Source organism: Meriones unguiculatus, chromosome 10, assembly GCF_030254825.1.
Source record: "Meriones unguiculatus strain TT.TT164.6M chromosome 10, Bangor_MerUng_6.1, whole genome shotgun sequence".
Taxonomy (NCBI): Eukaryota; Metazoa; Chordata; class Mammalia; order Rodentia; family Muridae; genus Meriones; species Meriones unguiculatus.
The window spans coordinates 53,766,286-53,787,444 of record NC_083358.1 but is presented as its reverse complement, the minus strand read 5'-3'; the positions used below and the strand labels follow the sequence as shown (position 1 = coordinate 53,787,444).

Sequence of the window (21,159 nt, the reverse complement as noted above, 5' to 3'; positions counted from 1 at the left end):
AGTTGCCGCACATTCCACGGTTGTCCAAACAGACAGTACACAACAGGTGTTGTGGTCAGCCATTGCCTTTGGGTATGTATAGGTTCATCTAGTGTGACAGATGGCCTGTTGGCAGCATTGCTAGTTGAAGGGGTTGTATTTGGGTATAGGGTGTTGGGAGCTCCTCTATTTTTCTGTGAGCCTCTTAAGTGCTCTAAAACATCACAAAAGCAAAGCGAGAGCGTTGTTCTAAGTATTGTTAGAAACCAATGAACACTTTGGTGTTACCCTGAGAGTTCTGAATGTGTTAAAGCACTTAGACCAGGCTGGGAACATAACCTGGATTAGGGCTTGGGAGCAGGAATGTAGAGGAGAAAGCAGACCTGGTGTGCAAATATATTATGGGCGGAGTTCTTGAGGACACGATGCACCAATGGAGGAAGCCAGTAACAGATGGAACAGGAAGGGCATGGCTTCCTGGATAGCTAGCCAGCTGCTGGGGATAGTTCAGAAGGCTGAGGCTGGAGATGCTGGGAGCATGCCTTAGACACGGCCCTGCTTAGGTTAGGAGACACGGCCCTGCTTAGGTTAGGAGAACGAATGTGGGCATTACTGCTTAAAGAGGAACCGAGCCACCCAGCAGCCATCCTTGATGAAACGGCATGTTGGTCTCATGAGTAGCAGGTACAAGCTGGAGCCACCAGTTGTGTGCTGCGACTGGACTGTGGAACTCAAGTTTCTCAAGGCTGCTGTGGGCAAATTTGGGCAGATTGTGACTAGAGAGCAGCATGCTCTGAGGGCTTGAAGCCATGGGGCAGAGGCTCATTAAATGTTAATAAATGGAAGCATATCAGAAGGTGATCTCGGATCCGGCAGGTGATGGGGGTGAGGATGGGGAGGAGCAGTCATAACGCACAAAGGCCAGTGTTTAAGCCCAAGCTCTGTATAGCAAAGCAGCGCCTTCCTGGAGGCTCCGTGCACAGTCAACACATTTTTCAGGTGATTTGTACTAAATGATGGGTTTGACCATGGCGTCTTTACAATTGCATGCGGCACACCTCAGTCACAGATAGCTCTCTTCCCTCACCCCCCCCCACTGGCACCTCCCTCTTCCAAATATAGGCCCCTTTTAAGGTCTTATTTTTAGAATCTTGATTATACATACAAGAGAAAACAAACAATATTTGTTTTCCGAGTACTGAGCCTGCTCTCCAGTTCTTTCATTTCCCTGTATACAAGTGGTATTTCCTTCTTTCTGCTTGAATGAAGTACATTTTCTTTATCCATTCATTGGTGGGCCCCCAAGCTAATTCTATAACTTGAATATTGTGGACAGTACCTCGGCAAACATGGGTGCACAGGAGCCAATTTTCTTAAGGGCCATTTGGGGCAACTTTGAGATTGTCTACCTTCATTAGTTTCAATTTTCCAACCAGAAATCAGTTTTATATTTTTAATGCCCCAAGAAATATATTTAGCACTATTTGTATTTATTAATCTTTGTTTCTCTTTTTTTCTCCTTTTTGAGATAGAGTCTCAAGTATCTGAGGCTAGCCTCCTGTAACAGAGAGTGACCTTGAACTTGACCTTCTTGTGCCTGACATGTACTGACATCACAAATCCACAATGAATTTATACAGGAATGGGGATTTTCACTGCATATATGTGATCAGAAACAAAGCGAGGTTACATTGATCCATACGTAGGTGATCAAAGCATAAAGACAGATGCCTCATCACAGGAGGGATTGTGGTTGTTCTCATGGAGGAGAATGGTCTCCAAGGAGTGGGGCAAGGTGGTGGGGTTTCTGAGTCTGCGTTCTGGCTGGTTTGATGGGTGTTTGAGGCTTCACCTTACTCTTCAAAGTGTACACATTCTAAAAGTCCCTTGGTGAACATAATACTTAATCTCTTTCAGTGCTCAGTGCTCACCCTCTGAGCCAGAGGCTCTGCCTTGGGACCAGGGGTTGCCTTTCCTGTGTTTAGGTCCCTCACAGGACCGGCCTACTCTTTGGTCTCCTTCTGCTTATCCTTGTGGGGAGCCTGGGATTTGCTGAGTGCCAGCATAGTCCATGCTGAGACAGCACGCCTACAGACAAGAGACAACAGTTTACAAGCCCAAGGCTCATTGGAAGGGAAATTCAGCGGGAGTTCACGATGTTAGGAAGTACAGGGCTTGGGACTACAGAGACACCCTCTGAGAGTATAAACACGGCTACAATGACACAAGTGACACCTAGGTAACTGAGCACAACAGTGGCCGGAAGGGCATGTGACTCAAAGATGATGTGCATTGCCCAAGTGCACTTAGCCAAGGAAATGCAGGGCTTGGATCAGACTAAACTAAAGTTTGACACTTGTCAACTGTGTCATTATCGATCAGCTAGTTTAAAATGTCTGGACGGTTGGGCGGGGGTCAAGGAATGAAGGTGAAATGGGAAGTGGAAGGCAAGCTATAAATGGATGCACCTGTTCTGTGGAAGCAGACACGTAAAGGTTCCTGAGGGGTGCAGGAGAGGTAGAGAGGCTGCACAAAGACCTTCCAGAAGCAGAAGTAGAGCAGAGAGTCCTAGTCACACACCCAAGCCTGTTGTCCCCAGCACACTTCAGGGCTTTGACCTTGGCTCTAGGACCTGTTTCTGACATTATATGAAGGGACTAAACTAGAGCCGAGCAAACTCCAGGTTTGGCTTCTGCTCTGATGCTCTGTGCCGGTCAAGTCTGCCTCCTTTCTTAGAGACAGGGTCTCACTCTGTCAACTTGGCTGTCCTGGAACCCTCTGTGTAGATCAGTCTAGCCTTAAACTTCCTGTGCTCTAGATTGATGGGCTTAAAAGTTTACCATGAGGCAATTATCAGTCTCTAAAAAGATTAGTGTGTGTTTGTGTGTACCATTCCTGTGATCCTGCAGAGACCAATTACTGGCCCATCTTTGTTCACAGCCAGTAATCTAGGGACCCTGGCAAGAGGATCTTGCAGGACAGAGGTCAGTTCTGAACATAGCATAGGCAAATAGGAATGTACAGTCAAGGAGCAGGCTGGGGGCCATTAAGTACCTTATTACTAAGAGGTAGCGGGCACTGGCAAGGGATGTTTGCTAGCTGACCCCACCTAACAATTTCTGCAGAAGATAAGTCAGGTGTGGCCCATGCCTATACAGAAAGATCAGGATTTCAAAACCCCTTCCCCCATATAGGAAATGTAAGGTCAACCTTTATCCTGTTACTAACAGGACAAGCTGGAGTGATGAGCCATCCCCTGAGAGATGCTGGGGGTGAGGAATTACTCATGGTGGGAATGGGAGTGCTGATTTAGCAGTCTTTGCTAAAACTGATCTGTGTAGGAGGCTCACAGAGGTTCTCCAGGTTGCCCAGCAGAACAGAGGCCCTTCATCCTTCCCTGCTTGGACAGCTGTTTTTGAGGACAAGGTCGTTTCTCAGCATCGAGCCCCTAGAGTCAGGCTGAGAGGCTTAAAACAAAATAGACCAGTTGGCTGAAGACTGTTTCCTGAGCAGCAGTCCCCTTCCGTGCAGGGGCCATTGAAGGGCAGCCCATTTCTGGAGGGGTACCCTGGGCGTCACTCGAGGATAAACTGGGTGACCCTCTTTCCACAGAGAAAGCCATTGAGTACCAGCTCTGAAGGGCAATCCTTGGGATTTTTCTGACCAACCATACTCAAGCTGGTGTGTGTGTGTGTGTGTGTGGAGTGTGGGGTACGGGTGGGAGGCCGAGCTGGCACTGTACCTTAGAGTTTTCACAGTATCCCCGCCCAGTTCAGTTTCCATGTAATACCTTCTTCATTTTGCGTCATACCTAAATATGGGGATTATTCTCTCTTTTTGTTTTTGTTTTTAATTAAAGAAAATTACTCCTCAGAGACTCATGCTGTGGTGTTTGCTTCTGTGAAGTCCAAATGCCTGGAAGTTTACAAACAAATTGCCATTGTTGGCTTTCCCGGTGGAAAGCAGCCATTTTGCTAGGGTGAGGGAAACCCTTTGGCAATCCATCCTTATTGTGCTGTCGAGGTCTGTCGGCACACAGTCAGCCTCTTTTTCTGAGGTGTCTGGGGTGAGATAGGAGATTTCAGCAGTGCAGTTTCATGGAGTGAAAGAAGCCAGAGGAGCAGGTTCGGCCGGAGCACTTCCTGTCCTCTGGCTGTCTCCTCTGCTTCTTCCCAGGTTCCGTTAGCCCTTCCCTTTGTCCCGAAGACGTCCCTGTTCATATCAGTTCCCACAGAGAATTTTAAAAGAAAAATAAGCGGCTCTTCTATTTCGGCTATAGCCGCCCGGAAAAGAGACGTAACCAGTTTCCATACACAGAGCTAAGCTCTGTGAGGTACTTCATTTTGCACAACGAGACAAGGAGTCACGTCACCCAGGGTAGTCTTGAACCTGCTATGCATCCCAGGCTGGCCTTGAAGCACGCTTGCTTCTGAGTGCTGGGACTACAGGCATGCCTCACCAGGCCCAGCATACTTGTCCCAATTCTAGGCTCAGTTCGCTTAAAACAGCGAGCTAACAAGATACCCGGGTTCCATGCCCTCTAGAACAGATGAGAGTTCACGGGGTTAGCAGAGGGAGAGCAAGACTCCCAGTGAGCAGGTGGGAGGTGGGCTGGCCTCCGCCGCGAGTGAGCATGGCCCTGGTACTGCGGCAGTCAAGAGGGGTTTCATGATTTCCTTCACCCCAAGGACTCTGGTCCTGAATCTGAGTTAAACCGCATGTCCTAGTGTGTTTAGTGGAGAGTAAGATGAGCGGGTTGGCTTCTGATGAAGAATTGGCCTCTGCGGGTCTTGAGACTGGATAGGAACCCTGTAGTGAGGATGCCCTGATGAGTGCAAAGAAAGCCATTTTTTTACAGGCCAGCATGTGGGAAGCGAGGTGGGTGGCCCCGGTGGCTGCTCTTTCCTTTGCTCGTCCTTGTCTGTGGATGTGGTGCTGAAGTTAGTGGCTTCCTGAGCTGCATCTTTGGTTCTCATGTCTTGCCGATGTGTGTTTGATGTGGGCTTCTGGAACCAACCCAACTGTCAGATGGACTGGGGCTGGTGTCCGTTCCACCACCTTCTGTGCTGTGTGCTTAGGCCAGCTAGGATACACGGGTGACCACACCCCCGTGTGTCCAGGCTGTGTCCTGTGTAGTCAGTGCTCCAGAGAGCACGTCAGGACCCTGGGTGAGTGGTGGGCCTCAGAAACGGGTCTTCTATATTTTCAAGAATAAGCATGTATTCCTTTACAACTTGTGGGGGAAGCTTTTCCTCCCTCTGAGAATCATAGACTAACAGGCTGGAAGAAATCCAGTGGCTCCTGTCAGCCCACTTTATATCAGGAAGAGCTGTAAGCAACATGGCTTGCCAGGCCTTCCAAGCCTGGCCTGGGACTCTTGAGAGCAGTGTTTCCAGCAATCTCTGGTCGGCATTGACACTTTTAACCCCCAAGTGCTTCATGTCCAGCTACTCATGTAGCAGTACATTCACCCACGTGGACAAACTCTCCCTTGCCTGGGCTAGTTCACCCCAGGGCCTCTGCCCTGAGGCCCATACATCCCAGGAAGAAGAGCGTGAGGATTGATGGCAGCTGCCTACAGGACTGGATGGAAGGAGAAACTGGCTGTGTGGCTCCCCGAGTTGCTTTCTGAGATGGGAAGCAGATGCCATGAATGGCCCCGACCCCACATACACCTAGGCTTGGAGTGTATCCTGTGTGCAGACCTGGCGAGGCGGTGGAAGCAAGCACCATCTCCCCTCTGTCCTCTGGAGTCCATTTTCAACGCTGACCAAGTAGACCATGAATATCACTTCTCTGTGGATCCAGTGGCCAGCATCCCCAAGAAGGGGAAGCCGGAGAGATGAGCCAGAGAGGCCTGGGAGTGGGATTTCTTGGAGTGACAGGATTGTTAGGACTGCAGAAGTGAGATTCCTTTTTTAACTCCACTAGTTCACTGTCAATGAGCCATTGCCCTGTGAGTCTGTAGGTTTAAGTTTAGACAGTTAAGAGAGAAGGGAATTTTCTGATTCTGAATCGGGATAAACTCTAGATGATGTTTGGCTTACTCCAGTCTCAGGATTGAGGTAGAAGTTCTCTTCTACTGCACAATCCCTTGGCTCTTCCCGGAAGCACAAAATGGAAAACTTCTAAGATGATTTGGCCTAACAAAGGTTCATGCAGCCCTGAATTTATTTTTTTTATTTTTATGTGTATGGTTGTATTGCCTGTATTTCTTTTTTTTTCTTTTTCTTTCTTTTTTTTTTTTTCAATGCAGTTTATTCAGGAACCTTGAACAATCCTCGGACCCTGGGGAAAGCCAGCCCACAGCTTAAATAGCCTCTGGGTAGCCAACCCAGGCGTGCCACGTGGGCAATGCAGATAGGTCCACATACATGGAAGCAAGCCAGATCTTCAGCCTTAGCCAGATGTGGAATTGTTCCTGACAGAGAGCACTCACCATCGGGAAGGTGGAAGGCGGAAACCAGCTCCATCTTTAAGGCATAGCATTCCGCAGCTCTCTACAGTTCCCCCTTTTTGTTTTAGACGCATCAGGCAAGAGTAGAGGTCTGATCTCTGATATTAGAAATAACTTGGGACTTTGTACTGATGTTCATTTAGGTGTCATCCACCCAAAGAGCATCAGACCCGTCCGATACCTTTTTCTCAGAGGCGGGACCTGGGGCATCAACTGTATTTCTTGCTGTGTACCACGTGCATGCAGTACCCATGGGGGCCAGAAGAGGGAGATATATTCCCTGGGACTCAAATTAACAGATGGCTGTGAGTCACCATGTTGGTGCTAGCAATTGAACCTGTGTTCTCTGGAGGAGCAAGCCGGTGCGCTTTCATGAGGTGCTGGCCTCCAGCCCCAGCCCAGAATTCTCCAGTCCATTCATGCAAATGCACACTATATATACATATATACATATCTATCTATCTATCTATCTATCTATCTATCTATCTATCTATCATCTTTTATTTTTTCTTATTCAGGGCTAGGTGCAGAGCTGAGAGGCAGGACTGCAGGAGTTGGTCTTTTCCTTCTACTGAGAGGGTCCAAGGACCTAAGCTCAGGGGTGCAGGCTTGGTGGCAGATGCCTTAACCCATTTGGCCACCCTCCAGCCTGCTTATTTTTTAAAGATATAAATCTTTACGGATTTCTTGTTTTGTTTTTAAATGGCAAATAGTGGTGCAGGAAACACTCCAGAAAGAGCTGAGCATTCTGGGGTTAGATCGGGAGGCACCTTCTAAAAAGAGCGGACCATGGACTGGTTTAGGGGGTTCCAGTTCACTCTCAGTAGTTTAACCCAAGCAATCGATGATGTAGCCTTGGAGATGACTTTGTTATGGTTGACCGGTGCCTGCCGGCCTGGGAATAGCAGGAAGCAGACTGGGCCCTTGTACCCCTTTGTTGTGTCTCCCCAGCTTTGGCCCTTGCTCACTTCTGCAGCTCCCCAGTAGCTTCCCTTCACCTTACCTTCTGGATCCTTCCTCCTCAGACAGTGGGGGGAGGAAGCCCAGGCTCCCTCAACCACCGTGGGCACGTTGGCTCCATTTTGTTGTGTTCTTGCATGCCTCTCCACCCATTTCCTCAGCCCCCTCTGGCTTTTAATGTCACAGGCAAGTGAGTGAACTTTCCGCCTCACGTGTGTTAGGTGAGCACGCTGGCACTGAACTGTGCTCCCAGCTCCTCAGGCCCTTTGTCTTGAGACCAAGGCTCAGTGAGCTACTTAGGCAGGCCTTGAACATGAGCTCTTCCTGTCTCAGCCTCCCCACCAGCTGGGGTTACAAGCTCGTGTTTCAGGCCCTGAACTTGTCTTTGTTTTGGAAAAAGAGGTTTAAGCAGCTACCATGGCACCAGCTACAAATTAATGACCACGTTCTTATGGTCATCTGACAACAGATATTCAACTTTTTTTCTATGTAGACAATGTCGGCCTTGGATTCACGGAGATCTGCTGCCTCTGCTCCGGAGTGCTGGGATAATAGTTCTTTGCCACTGTGCCCACACCTCCCCCCTATGTTCATGTGTGCAATGCTGACCAGGATAGTAGTGACTGAAGCAAGCAATTCAGGGTTTGATCTCCATCCTGGAACTGCACGAGGCTTCCCAGGTCTCACAAGAAAGCCTGACTCTGCGCTCTCTCTCTTTTTGGGAGAGAAGAGAGCCAGCCGCTGGTCAGGAGGATGTGCTCACCTTCCATAGCTGTGTTTTTGTCTCATAGTAGGCGACAACGGGGATGGATGCGCGGTGGTAGGCCTCCAGGCGCCTGGCAATTGTGTTGGCAGTGTCCTCCCCGTGCCGGCCGCTCTGCTCTCTCTGCAGGAGGCGGCTGGTCATGGTGTCTGCCGAGCAGTCCATGCAGATCACCAAATGGGGCTCTCTAATCTGGGGAGGAGGAGCACAGCAGGTCAGCAGGGGGCCAGACACGGGCTGGGAGCCCTGCCATGCCTGGGGCTGCGGGTTCCTCTCAAGTGCCCTGCACTGCGTGGTGTGGTGGTGGTCCAGAGGGGCCCTCACCGCCTGCTGCCTCCCGGCGCTGTCCTGCTCAGCTTTCTGGTCAGTTCACATGATGCCTAGTGCAGCCAGTCTGTCCTTCACACTCAGGGCAAGGGTGTGTGCACAAGCATGCCTGTGTTTATACATGTATGTGTGTGTGCAAGTGCATGTGTGGGTGATGTGCATGTGCACACATGTACATGCAAGTGTGTGTATGTTGATCCTATGCATAGTCCTCCCTGACCTACTGAGGCAAAGCTGGTAGTCCCCGCCTCCATGCCACCATCATGTCTTCCTCCCGCCGCCCAGAACACCCTGTTCCGGGTGTGCAGGTTACAGAGCGGGGGAGCATAGCGGCCAGGCACACACAGGCTGGAGCCAGGACAGAAGTCCGCTGTAACTACTTTCAAAGTGGATTTTGTTAATCCCGTGCCACCTTTCACTTGAGTGCTGTCCTTCCATTGTGATGCCGAGCTTGGCCTGCTGTTGCCATACAGTGCCTGAGCAATGGAATACAGTGGGGTGAGGCTCCCTGCTCTTAGACGTGGATAAGGGCTTCTTAGACTTTTTCCTTGTTCGCCTAAGTAATTTTTACACTGCCTAACATGGACAAATACATAGAACAGCCATATAAATTAAACATTTGCTGATAATCAATTATAAAAGGAACTAATTCTTAAACATTTGGTACACATATAATTTTACCACAAGAAACTCCCTTTTTTGCCTGGTCTTGTATAATACTCACTATAAGGAAAACCAGCTACTTTCTATGCTGTTCAACTCCTCTGACTTTGCCAAGGAGTGAGAGGATCTCAGCTAGCAGTGTGAGGGCCAGTGGGCAGAAATGCCAGGCTAGCCAGCCCAAGCCCTGCTCCAGAGACACATGCCAGCCGTAACCACTACCTGATCACTACAACAGTGGGGACCTCGTGGGAGAACCCAGCAGCTGAGCCCACTGAACTGCAGAACTATGAGAGACAAAAGCAAATTGTTCTTTTAAACTGCCTGACCGGACCGGATCACTCATTAGAATTCCCACCTGACATTGCTGCACCTTAAATTCCAGGCTGCCCGTGAGGAGACCCCAGCAGGGTTAAGCGGGCAATGCACATGTACTGTTGGCATGCAGCGCAATGTTCAAAGCTGCTCTGTTCCCTTCCTGCCTTGGAGCCTGGGTGTGCAGGGGTTACAGGTCTGCTAGTCCCAAGTCCTACACACTGAAGGAGGTTAAGATGTCTCCACAAAGGGATGATGGTGACCCTGTGAGCGCAGGCTCTCTGTCTCCTCAGGAATCTCCTCAAATGTCCTTTTGTCCCTGCCATCACTGGGATGTACCAGCTGCACTTCACCATGCCTGGTCAACAGACATCATCTCCATCCCCTGCACCCTACCAGCCTGGCATGTTCAGGGCACGGGCGAAAGGAGGCGTGCTAGCCCCCTGGGGAAAGTGCCTGTGGGGCTGAAAGCAATGGTTTCTAGAGAATCATGCCACACACCGGAGCCTGATTCTGTAGAAAGTGCTGACGATACACTGATCTGCACTCCCGAGGAAAGCACAGGGCGTGAGGAACAGAGTGTGACATCTCTAAAGTCTGGCCTTTGCAGCCTAACTCACCCCTGAACAGGCCCTGCTTTTCTGAGGAGCGTTTGTACATGAAGAAAACAACCCTGTTCACCAGCAGAGGGCAAGCTTGGGAGGCAGTTGGTGGTTCGGCTAGCTCCGAAACAGTGTCTACCTGTCCTACATAGACTATTTCCAGGCCACTCTTGGGAACAGAAAAGATAACTCAGGATTCACTAGTCACAAAGAGAGGGTCTTTGTATCCAAGCTGGAGCCGGCCCTAAAAGACCATCTGGGCCAACATAAAGAGCAGGCAGAGACTTTGTTTCAACACACAAAGCTTGGGGGTAATCACCAGCCCACAATCTGGGGCTTGTTAGGCATGGGGTCTCAGGCATCACACCTGCACAGGGCAGCCTTCACACCCCGTGTCTAAGAGGCTTCCCTGCCAAGTTGGTTCTTTGGGCTCTCCTGGATCCATGAACACAGCTGGCACACAGTAATTACATCTGGAAGTGACCCAAATCACTTACATATTTTTTCTTGAAAATGTGATAGTTTTTTGAGAGTTGTGTATACACTGAGTTTTGATTATATAGTAACATTTTAATTAATACCTGAACATTTAAAGTTTCATTTTTATTATGTGTATGCACCTGTAGGCCACACATGGTGTGGGTGCTCTCAGAGGCCAGAAGAGGGCGTCAGATACCCTGGAGCTGTCTGATGTGAGTGCTGCTAACTGAACTGTGACCTCTGCAAGAAGACATAGCCCCCTTGATCCAGCCTCCTAAACTTATTTTTTTCAAGACAGGGTTTTAGAACAGCTCTGGCTGTTCTGGAACTCATGCTATAGACCAAGCTGTCCTTGAACTCACAGAGATCTGCCTGCCTCTGCCTCCCAAGTGCTGGGATTACAACCAGCTTTATATATATATATATTTGAGGAAATTGCTTTTTTATGGTGCTCATGTCAAGCACCTTCCTGTGTGGGCAACATCTTTGTTCCTTTTAAATTTGAGGCAGGCGCTCACTTTGCAGGCTTCTTGCGTGATTCACGCATAGCTGCTCAGCTGCCATTGGCATTTCCTGAAGCGCTAGGTAAAGACTGACTTCGATTATAGGTCACTGGCTCAGTAGGGATGGGCACCGAAACTGTCCACCCACCAGTGACATGCTTCCGGGACTGAAGGGGCTTCAGACCACTGTGGGGATCACAGTGGGAGGGAGCTGTGACGGGAGCCTCAAGCCCACACTGCCTGGGTTCTGGGCAGAGGAGAAAGAAATGATGGCGCAGGAATGTTGAGCTGTGTGGGAAGGTGAGGGAACACTCAGTGTCCTGTCCGTGCTCCTCTGCAGCAGCCCTCACCAGGCTGTAAGGATGCCAACGTGGAAGGAAATCCAGAGGCTTCCAACCTCCTGACACTGTGACATGTCACCATGTTGTTGGGCTACATCTGTCGCCAACCTGGGGTGCATGTGGTCAGGGGCTGTCGCTTGGCTATGCCTGCGTCTCTCCACTTCTAGTGGTGCCTCTCACGACTGAGCACACTCTGGAACTCTGCGGGCATTTAACCCGAGATCTGCCATCAGACCTAGCTTTAAAAGCTCCAAAGGAAGAACTCAGATGATAATTTTTCCTAGACAGGGATGGGGATAAGAGACACCTACATTTACAATACTTATCATTGGCATCGTGGGGGTCTCAAGATTATTCTAACACCTCTCAGAGCAATTTCAAGAAAAGACTTCTATACCCTGAACACGTAAGCCAGGGCATGAGCTGCACTGCCAGGCTCTGTCCTCAGCAAAGACAGCTATGACACCCTCTGCTAAGTGTGCCTGTCACTCAGAAGCCACTTACATTTACCTGCTCACACGTTTGCTTGTTTCCATTCTGTGTGGTATGTGTATGTGTGTGCCTGTTCTATGTGTATGTGAATGTTTGTGTATGTGTGTGCCTGCTCTATGTGTATGCGTGTATATGTGTATGTATGTGTATGCCTGTTCTATGTGTATGCCTGTGTATGTGTGTGTATGTGTATGCATGTGCTTGTTCTATGTAGTATGCGTATGCATGGGCCTATTCTATGTATATGTATGTATGTGTATGAGTGTGCCTGTTCTATGTAGATGTGTTTGCTTCCATGATGAGCTTCATGGGCACCCTGGTGCTCATGGAAGTCAGGGGAAAGTCAGGTACCCAGTGTCTGCAGTTACTGGCAGTTGTGGGTGACCATGTGGGTGCTGGGAACCAAATTCAGGTCCTCTGCAGAAGCAGCCAGTGTTCCTAACCACTGAGCCATCTCTCTAGTCCCCATCCTGTATGCAGCAGTGTTAGCAGAGGATGGAATTGGGTGACCTCAGATCTTTGTCCTTTCATTGGTTGTCACCATCTGTGTGGCTGGGGTGAGAGCACGGTGAGGACCTTCATGAGGTGCTCCACACTGGAGGTGTGGCCAGGCGCTGGCCCACCAAGCCCTGGGGGTGGCTTTTCCTCTTTCCTACCCACCTATAAAGTCACTTCACATATTCAGATGAAAATGCTGTAGAATGAAACAGTAGCCACATCCGCCTGACTTTTCTGTAGGTTCTGGAGTCAGTCTTAGTGTAACAAATATAATCACTGCCCCCACTTGGCTGGATTTGGGGAATTGCTGGCAAGGTGTCCAGGGTGTACCAGGGCCTGGCCAAGCAGGTCACCGTCTGGCAGCTCTGACAGTGGTTAGCTCCTATGTTCCTGTGGTGCCCGCTGGCCCTGAGCCACTCACCGTACTAGGAGGGCACAAAGTTGGGATGACACAGGGTTGTGGAGGGAGTGGTGTGCGTTCTGGATCCCGCCCTCGCAGAGTCCCTTTCCCTGGATTCTGTGCATACGTGTCCCTCTTCCCCTGGGGTGACTGTCTTCCCTCTCAGTGTGAGTGGCTGAACACCATTGGCCTCTCTAGCTGGGTCTAACAGCAGACTCTGTTTTCTTCCCTTGTTACAGTGATTCGGTGAGTAAGGGTGAAAAGGAAGCCTTGGGTCTTTTGTGGGACATCCTGACTCCCCAAAACAGAGTGAGTTTCCTGTGAGGCTACTGAAATGGGAGAAGATAAGCCAGGAAGAAGAAAAGAATAGACCAGCACAAAGTGGGGAAACCCGGAGATGGAGAGAATGAATGAAGCAAGAGCAACTCTGAACCCCAAACCCAGCAAGTCCAAGACCTAGCAAGCCTGACCACTGCTTTATCACTAGGCCATTCCTGCCCTATCTTTATAGGTCATCTTTGAAAAAAAAAAACAATGTGTAAGTTTCCTGTTTTTGTAATGGAAAGACCTGGTCGGTGTTACCAGGAAAGAGAAGGCTTTGAATTTATCCCCTAAGCTCAGTGGTGTCTTTTTCTCTTCTGGATGGACACTGCTAACATCAGCTCACCCTTCGTCCAAACTCTTGGCCTTGCTTCACTTCCCGGGGGTAGCCATCAATCAGGAAGCCCTTGGTGTTGCCCAGGCTGGCCACCATGGCCTCCTTCAGCAGCTCCAGGATGACACCCTACAGCAAAGAGAGTGGTCAGCATGGGGCCCAGCAGCACCCCCATACCCCCGAATCACGTTCTTCTGTGAGGGAAGGATTGGGTAAGGTTAACAGCAGATCTCTCGGGCCAACCTTCATGAGGCCTACCCCCACCTCCTGCCCCCACCCTAATGTCCCTAGTGTAGGTCGGTCTTTCAGTCAGTACTGGGTCACTGTTCCACGGGTGAGGGTTTATTTATGGGTCTGTCCTTTCTGCTGTTCTCTAACTAAGAAGTCTTCAAACACGGCGTCTCACGCCCCATAAGACATGCTAGTCCTGTCTCACACAGAAGCAGCTGGATGAACAAGGCATCACGGCAGGTTAGGGGCAACTGAAATATTGCTTAGAATGTACTCCAGTGCCAGTGCTTCGACAGAAAACATTCTACAGAACGACACACAAAGGAATGTATGATAACTAAAGATTGCAGGCGCACAAAGCAGGACAAGGGGCCAGGGCACACCAGGGTGCTTTTTGCCACAGGGTGGCCTGATTGTCGGGGCGTGCCACTTAGGCTCTGTGAGAAGCAAATATGCTCACTAGAGAATGCAGGATGAAGAACACACACTGAGGCTAATGAGCCATCACAGGGAGCTTGAGCCACAGCCTGCCCTGAGGGAGAAGCTGTGTGGGAGACAGCACAGTGAGAGCAGGAAATGGTGCTACGTGGTACAGATCTTTAAGGAATAATTTTTGGAGGATGGAGACACGGCTCAGTGGGTAGGAGTGCTTGCCGTGGAAGCACAGGACCTGAGTTCAGAGTCCTAGGATCCACCTTAAAAATCCAGGTGCAGTAGCACGTTCCTAGACCTACAGTATTGGGAGCAGAGACAGGTGGATCCCAAGAGCTCCCAACCTCCCAGCCTGACCAAAAGGTGAGCTGCAGGTCTGTGAGCAACCCTATCTCAAACAGTAAGGTACGGAACAATAGAGGGAGCACCTAACATCCTCCTCTGGCCTTGAAACACAAACACACACACACACACACACACACACACACACACACACGTACACACACTTTATAATGAATCGGTAATAAGCAGAGAGAGGGGCATACTGCTGCTACATTGTTTGTTTTCATTGTCTTCTACAGTCCACAACTGTGCTGGTTGCTCTTTGTCAACTTGACATAAACCTACACATACCTGGGCCCAGGGAGCCTTAACTGAGGAAATTGCCTCCATCAGATTGGCCTGTGGGCAAGTCTTGGGCATTTTCTTGATTGTAAGTTGATGTGAGAGGCCCAGTCCAAAGCAGAGGGTGCTATTCCAGTCAGGTGGGCTTGGGCTGTGCAGAAAAGCAGGCTTGAGCAAGCCAGGGGAGTAAGCCAGCCAGCAGCTCTCTTTTTTGGCCTCTGCTTCAGTTCCTGCTCTAGGTTCCTGCCTCGAGCTCCTCCTGCCTTTGCTTCCTCAGTACTGGATTGCAGCCTGTAGGCCAGGTGATCTGTTCCCCCAGTAAGCTGCTTTTGGTCCTGCTGTTTATCACAGCAACAGAAAAATGACTAGCACAAGGGCCCCCCGCCCAGCCAATGGACCCATCCACAGTCAGTGAACTTGATCAAGATACCTCTCCGACAGGCAATGCTCAGAGGCCTGTCTCCTAGGTGACTCTAGAGTCAGTCATGTGGACAATCAGCACAAAAATGCCTCTCTCTCTCTCTCTCTCTCTCTCTCTCTCTCTCTCTCCCTCCCTCTCCAAGGACACACTTTTTCCTGGAGGTGTCTGATTTTAGCTCTCCATACCTGTGTTTTTTGGACTTTTACTCAAGGGGAGGTTGAAGCACACGAACCAGGCTGGCTTTCAGGGGCTGCCCAAGGAACAGCTCGGGAGGCAGGTGGTCATCGGCATGGCCCAGCCTGACTCGGGACTCAGGAGAGAAAGCACATCTGTGTCTGGGTCCTCAGGGTGCCTTTGTCTTGGTGAGCCAGCCTGCCACAGCTCAGCCGATTGGCTGCCGGTGGCAGTGTGTGTGTGTGTGTGTGTGTGTGTGTGTGTGTGTGTGTGTGTGCGCTCCACTTACCGAGGGCACCAGGTCTCCACGCTCCATGATGTCACGGATCAGTTTGCTTCTTTCTGACTCTGAGGCCAGTTCCTGGCGCAGGAGCTCACCAGTAGAGAGATGGGTGAATCCATACTTTTCCACCAGTTTCTCGCACTGGGTGCCTTTGCCGGAGCCGGGACCACCTTGGGACACATCAGACAAGCATCTAGAGACCACTGCCTTCTTTTGGGGGACACAGTAATTATCTCTTCTCATGGATATTCACTGTGTGAAATAATGGGTTTCACAGTGATACAGAGTTGTCATGTGCTCTGCTCAGGCCCGCTCACTGCCCCCTCCTACCCCCTACAATGCCAAGTGAGGCCCGAGTCCTGCTGCTGTGATGATCTACCCGAGGCCACGTGGCTCTCCAGCTCCCAAGTGGCCAAAGGTGTCCTTGGAGCATGTGTGTGTTATCTGTGTGTGGGGGTGTATGTGTGCGCGCTTGCTCATGCCTCTTAATTACAGCTTCCTGTAAAGGGAAGAGCTGAAATAAAAAATGCAAACTACAGTTGAGATTCCAGCCTGCACCACAGCTCTCTCGGGCAGTGGAGCACGCTGTTGAGGGGCAGTGGAGCACGCTGTTGAGGGACGTCAGCGCCCGACCCTCTGTAGCTGAAGGGCCTCTCAGGCTTCTTGCTGTGGCCTGCAAGCCAGGAAGGATACACGTGTTCATCATCTGCTTAGCCACAGAGCTGCAGGAAGCTGAATGGGGAGCTTCAGACGCCCCAGGGTATTGCACGGGTGGGCCAAACCTAATAGGAAAACAGCACTTACAGAGGCCAGCAGAGACAAGGCAGCCCAGGACAGGAGCAGCCCTGTCCACTAATGCATGTTTGCTCCGAGCAGTGACCCTTGCTTCCAGCCGTAATAGGAAGGGAGAGGACAGGGACAAGAGAAGGACACTCAGAGGAAGAAGCGCTTCTAGGTAAATGACTAAGAGGGGTCACAGCTGAGCTCTGGGATGCCATGGAACTTCTGCCGCTTGTGTTTACCTGGAAACTTTCCCCAGGATGGCTGGTGGCTGGTCATGTGAAAAAGATATTTTCTAACTTGGCTTCCAAGGCAAAGATGCTGTGCTCCAGTTATTTCCTTCCTTCAGCCTCCTACTAATGTAACAATTATAGGCTTGCCCCTCTGAAATGTTATTTAATAAATCTCGACACAAAGGCAATTAAAACTCTCCATCTCAAATTGACAACAGCTGTGTGGAGCGCCGCTGCTGCCCGGTTAGAAGCAACAGCTGCAGATTCTTAGCATTCTTGGGCCAGTAGTGCAGGCGGTGTGGAATTTTAAGTAACCTGTACAATGGCATGATTCTTCCCCTGGCTCCAAAGTGGGGAGCAAGTGCGATTTTCTTATTGTAAAAAGCATGAAAGCTTCTGGTAGCTGCACAGCTTTCCATCCTATTTCTAATAGCTCACCAGGGTCCCAGGTTAGCCCTTTTTAAAAATTTTTATTATTAGTTACATTTTATTAACTCCGTATCCCAGCTGTATCCTGCTCCCTCATTCCCTCCCAATCCCACCATCCCTCCCTCATCTCCTCCCTGCCCCTTTCCAAGTCCACTGATTGGGGAGGACCTCCTCCCCTTTCGTCTGGCCCTGTTTTATCAGGTATCTTCAGGACTGGCTGCAAAGCCCTCCTTTGTGGTCTAGCAGGACTGCTCCTTTCTTGGGGGATGGGGAGGGCAAAGAGCCTGCCATTGAGTTCCTGTAAGAAATAGTCCCTGTTCCCCTTACTAGGAAAAAACAATTGGTTACTGAGCTACCACGGGCTACATCTGAGCAGAGGTTCTAGGTTATATCCATACATAGTCCTTGGTGGACTATCAGCCTCAGAAAAGACCCTGTGCCCAGATATATTTGGTCCTTGTGGAGCTCCTGTCCTCTCCACATCATACTAACTCCCCCCAGGTTAGCCCTTTTAAATAGGAAGGGGGCCCGAGATCCCTCTAGGATCATTTGATACATGGGACCAAATTCTTCTGAAAAAGCCCATCTCAGACTGAAGGTCTTTGCTTTCCATCGGCCACATGACTGGGGAAGACCAGGGCTGTCACAGCTGCTGCCACCTCACTCGTGTTTAGGCTCTCACCCTCGGCAGACCTGTGCACAGCACCCCCCCTCCCCCCATGGTATGGCTCAGGGTCTAGAGGAGAGTCTATGCTGAAGGGGTCTATCAAAGTCCTGATGGGAAAAAGAGGGAAGATCTTTCTTTTCCTTCCTTCCTTCCTTCCTTCCTTCCTTCCTTCCTTCCTTTCTTTCTTTCTTTCTTTCTTTCTTACTTTCTTTCTCTTTCCCTCCCTCCCTCCCTCCCTCCCTCCCTCCCTCCCTCCCTCCCTCCCTCCTTCCCTCCCTCTCTTCCTCCCTCCCTTCCTTCCTTTCTCCTTTCAGACAGGGTTTCTCTGTGTCTGGCTGTCCTGGAACTCACTTTGTAGACCAGGCTGGCCTCGAACTCACACAGATCCACCTAGCTCTGCCTCCCGAGTGCTGGTATTAAAGGTGTACACTACTACACCGGCTAAAGATCCTTACTTTCAATATCAAATGATATTTTAAAAGATATGTCTACGGAACCTTCCAAGTGAGCCTGAAGCTGTCCTGTTTGGAACAGGGGAAACACTTGGCCTGGCTTTCCACACACCCTGTCTGTCCCCAAAAGCCCAGCCGAGTGAGTGCTGTCCTTCCTGACCTGGCGTTCTGTGGGCCAGACTTGCACCAGTTTTCATAAATCCCACCTTAATGCAGCTCCTGGATTCTCAGCCTGGGCCCTTCAAGGTGAGAACCCTATCCTAAGCAACTGTGGCAGTTGCCTGGCTTTGGGAGGGATGGCAGGAGGTGGTGTAGCACATTCTGGTCCAGCACTGGGATGCACGGGCAGATGAAGACCATCCCAAACACCAGCGAGTGCCTGTACTACCGGCTGGATGACACTTGGTGTTGAGTGCTGGGCATGCACTGCTGTTTCTGTTCTCCCTGCCCGGCGCTTCATCTACCACCTCAGGCATCACTGAGAAAGAGCGGGTGCCATTTAAAAAGCCAAACCACATATTTGTGTGAGTTCACAGCCAATGTTATAATCACATTTCCATAAACCAGAGTAACTTTTTTTTTCTCCAATAAGTAGAAATAAATGAAGTGTTTAACCTAGTGGTGTTATGAAGTTCATCTTTTAGGAAGAACTTCAAATTCATGCTGTTATATATTTATACACACACACACACACACACACATACGTAGCTGATATAGGTTGCTATTGTAGATTTTGAGCATGAAGATAGCATGCAGTCCAGGTTAGCCTTGAACTTGATGTAGCTAAGGATGATTTTTGAACTTCTGGTCCTCCTGCCTCCACTTCCCAAGTGATGTGATTACAAGTGATCAAAGATTTGCCCTAACATCCAGTTTGTTCGGTGCTGAGGGTTGAGCACATGGCTTCATGCTCTCTGAGGTACTATGAACTGAACTACAGCCCAGCTTGCAATGTCCTCTGCTGACATTTTTTTTGTCCCCTCGGGGGGTTTCCAGGGGTTTAGCTTGAGGCCTACTCACACAGCTCTTCATTAGGGGAACATTGCCTGGCTGTCACTACTGTGACACTGATAAGCCCCAGCACAAACAGCCTTGGAGCTGAGTCTTCCTATCTGAGAAGTCTCAGACTTCCGGGAGGGTGGCAGGAGACCCAGATCTGTCTGTAGTCCATAACTGCACTATAAACGTTCCTCATCTCTTCTCTCAGGAAAAACCATGATACTTGGCTCCTGACATTTCCAACAAAACCCCATCCCTCATCTCTGTCCTGAGTTATATCACTGAGCACATGAAGGTCCAGATCAAAGCTAGTGCAAAGTCAGAAATGAATGTGGGCACATCATCACGGAAAAATGTCTGACCATGGAGAACGCATGAACTTCCAAATGTGTACCTGATAGTTCAATTAAGAACTCACAGAATTGCGTTTCTCTGAGGTAGAGTGAAGGACAATGTTTGCTGGGTTCTCATTGCCACCATTAGCAACATGTTCCAGGCCTGTATTTCTACACTGGCCTGGAAATTTTCCCACAGTCCCCCTTCAGCCATGATACATCCGGTTGAACTAAGTGTTCACGACGCCATTCCACCCTTGTCTCCGGGATGTCTTTGCATTCCTTCTTTGTTCAGCTTGTGTGTGTCCTCACTGTGACCCGGTCCAAGCTCATCCATTTCCCTGAAGCTCTACTTTCCCTAGCTGGACACCAGGCCCTGGCTGCTCATGGATGCTTTGCCTGCGCTGACAAGCACTGTCCACTCTTTCTAGCACTCTGTATAGTCACTCTATTTGCATCCACTCTGAGGTGTAAGTGTTCCCTGAAAACAGAGCCCTTTGGCCCACATGACCTGACATCAGAACTTTGACAGGTGTACTCCTCTCTGCTGATCTGAGATGTTCCTTAGTGATCATGAGATGGGGGCAGAGACAGCTGAGTCCCTGACAGCCTGTGGACCAGTTATCTTAGCCTGCTTGGGGAAGTTCCAGACCAATAAGAGTCTGTCTCAAACAAACAGTAGAAGGTACCAGAGGACCAATATTCAAGGTTGTCTTTTGACCCCCCCCCCCCCGTCATCTTAGCTCTAACATCGCGTACTTTACAATGATGAGACACACCTTTAGATTGTGGTACTAGTTTCCACTTCTTTAAAGGTGAATAGTCTTTGCAGTTACAGCTCAGAGAGTATTAATCTCTAATCTCTTTTGCAAATCAGTCTATCCTATTTCTAGGTAATCTTTTTTTTCTCTCTCCAAAATCAATCCATTTTTGCCCTTGAAATTTTTCTCTATAAATGAAAAGGTCTCAACCCTGAGCTTATGGTTTTGCGAATGAATGCTTCCTTTCAGAGAAAAGCTATCTCGCTACTTAACTGTGACCTGGCTGCCCAGGAGGGACCCTGAGCCAGCTGCGACCCACAAGCCTCTTGAGGGGTTCTATAACTAACTCGGGTGCTGTGCCAGGCTCTTTCAGTGTATTGTGGCTGGGAGCCAAAGCTCTGGGCCTGGAGTGACTAAGAAAGCTACATCTTTACACTAGTCAACATTTCCATAAGTTCCGAATGCCTTTCACAGGAACTTTGGTGGCTATGCTGAAACACGCAACAGGACCAGCTGTGGGTCATATTAGAGCCTTAGACTAGACTGAGACCCTGACAGCTGCAGACATGCAAGCTTAGTATTATGGCCTGGAATCTAGGAGGTACATGGTGAGCTCTGCATGAGGCAGGAGTCAATAGGACCCCGGTTCTAGGCCTTGCTATAGACCTGCTGAGTGGTTGGAAGAGCATTGATTTGTCTCTTTACTGGGGCCACAAACTCCCTACATCCTGGCTCGATTGAACAGTTGTTGATGCGATTACACAAGCTAAGCAAATCAGACAGGCCTGACCTCCACGACACACCAAGAGCCGCTTTGCCTCCATGGCCTGGTTCCTTGCCTGGATTCCACGAAGGAGTCCCTACTTTAGATTACTTCATAATATCGCAGTCTTCCCTCCACAGTGC

At 49.7% G+C, this 21,159-nt stretch overlaps 1 protein-coding gene across 2 annotated transcripts in view; it reads right to left on the bottom strand.

The window, feature by feature from the left end:
* The window catches only part of Ak5 (adenylate kinase 5), a 178,303-nt gene that overhangs the window by 1,335 nt on the left and 155,809 nt on the right, over positions 1-21,159 (bottom strand). The window contains exons 11-13 of one of the 2 annotated variants that reach the window (XM_060392486.1): positions 15,604-15,767; positions 13,445-13,561; positions 8,160-8,351 (exon numbers count right to left, since the gene is read on the bottom strand). In XM_060392486.1, coding sequence (XP_060248469.1) covers positions 8,160-8,351; positions 13,445-13,561; positions 15,604-15,767 — 473 coding nt within the window. Of the gene's footprint in view, positions 1-8,155; positions 8,352-13,444; positions 13,562-15,603; positions 15,768-21,159 lie in introns of both variants that reach the window. The other variant, XM_060392487.1, reaches the window with a different exon arrangement.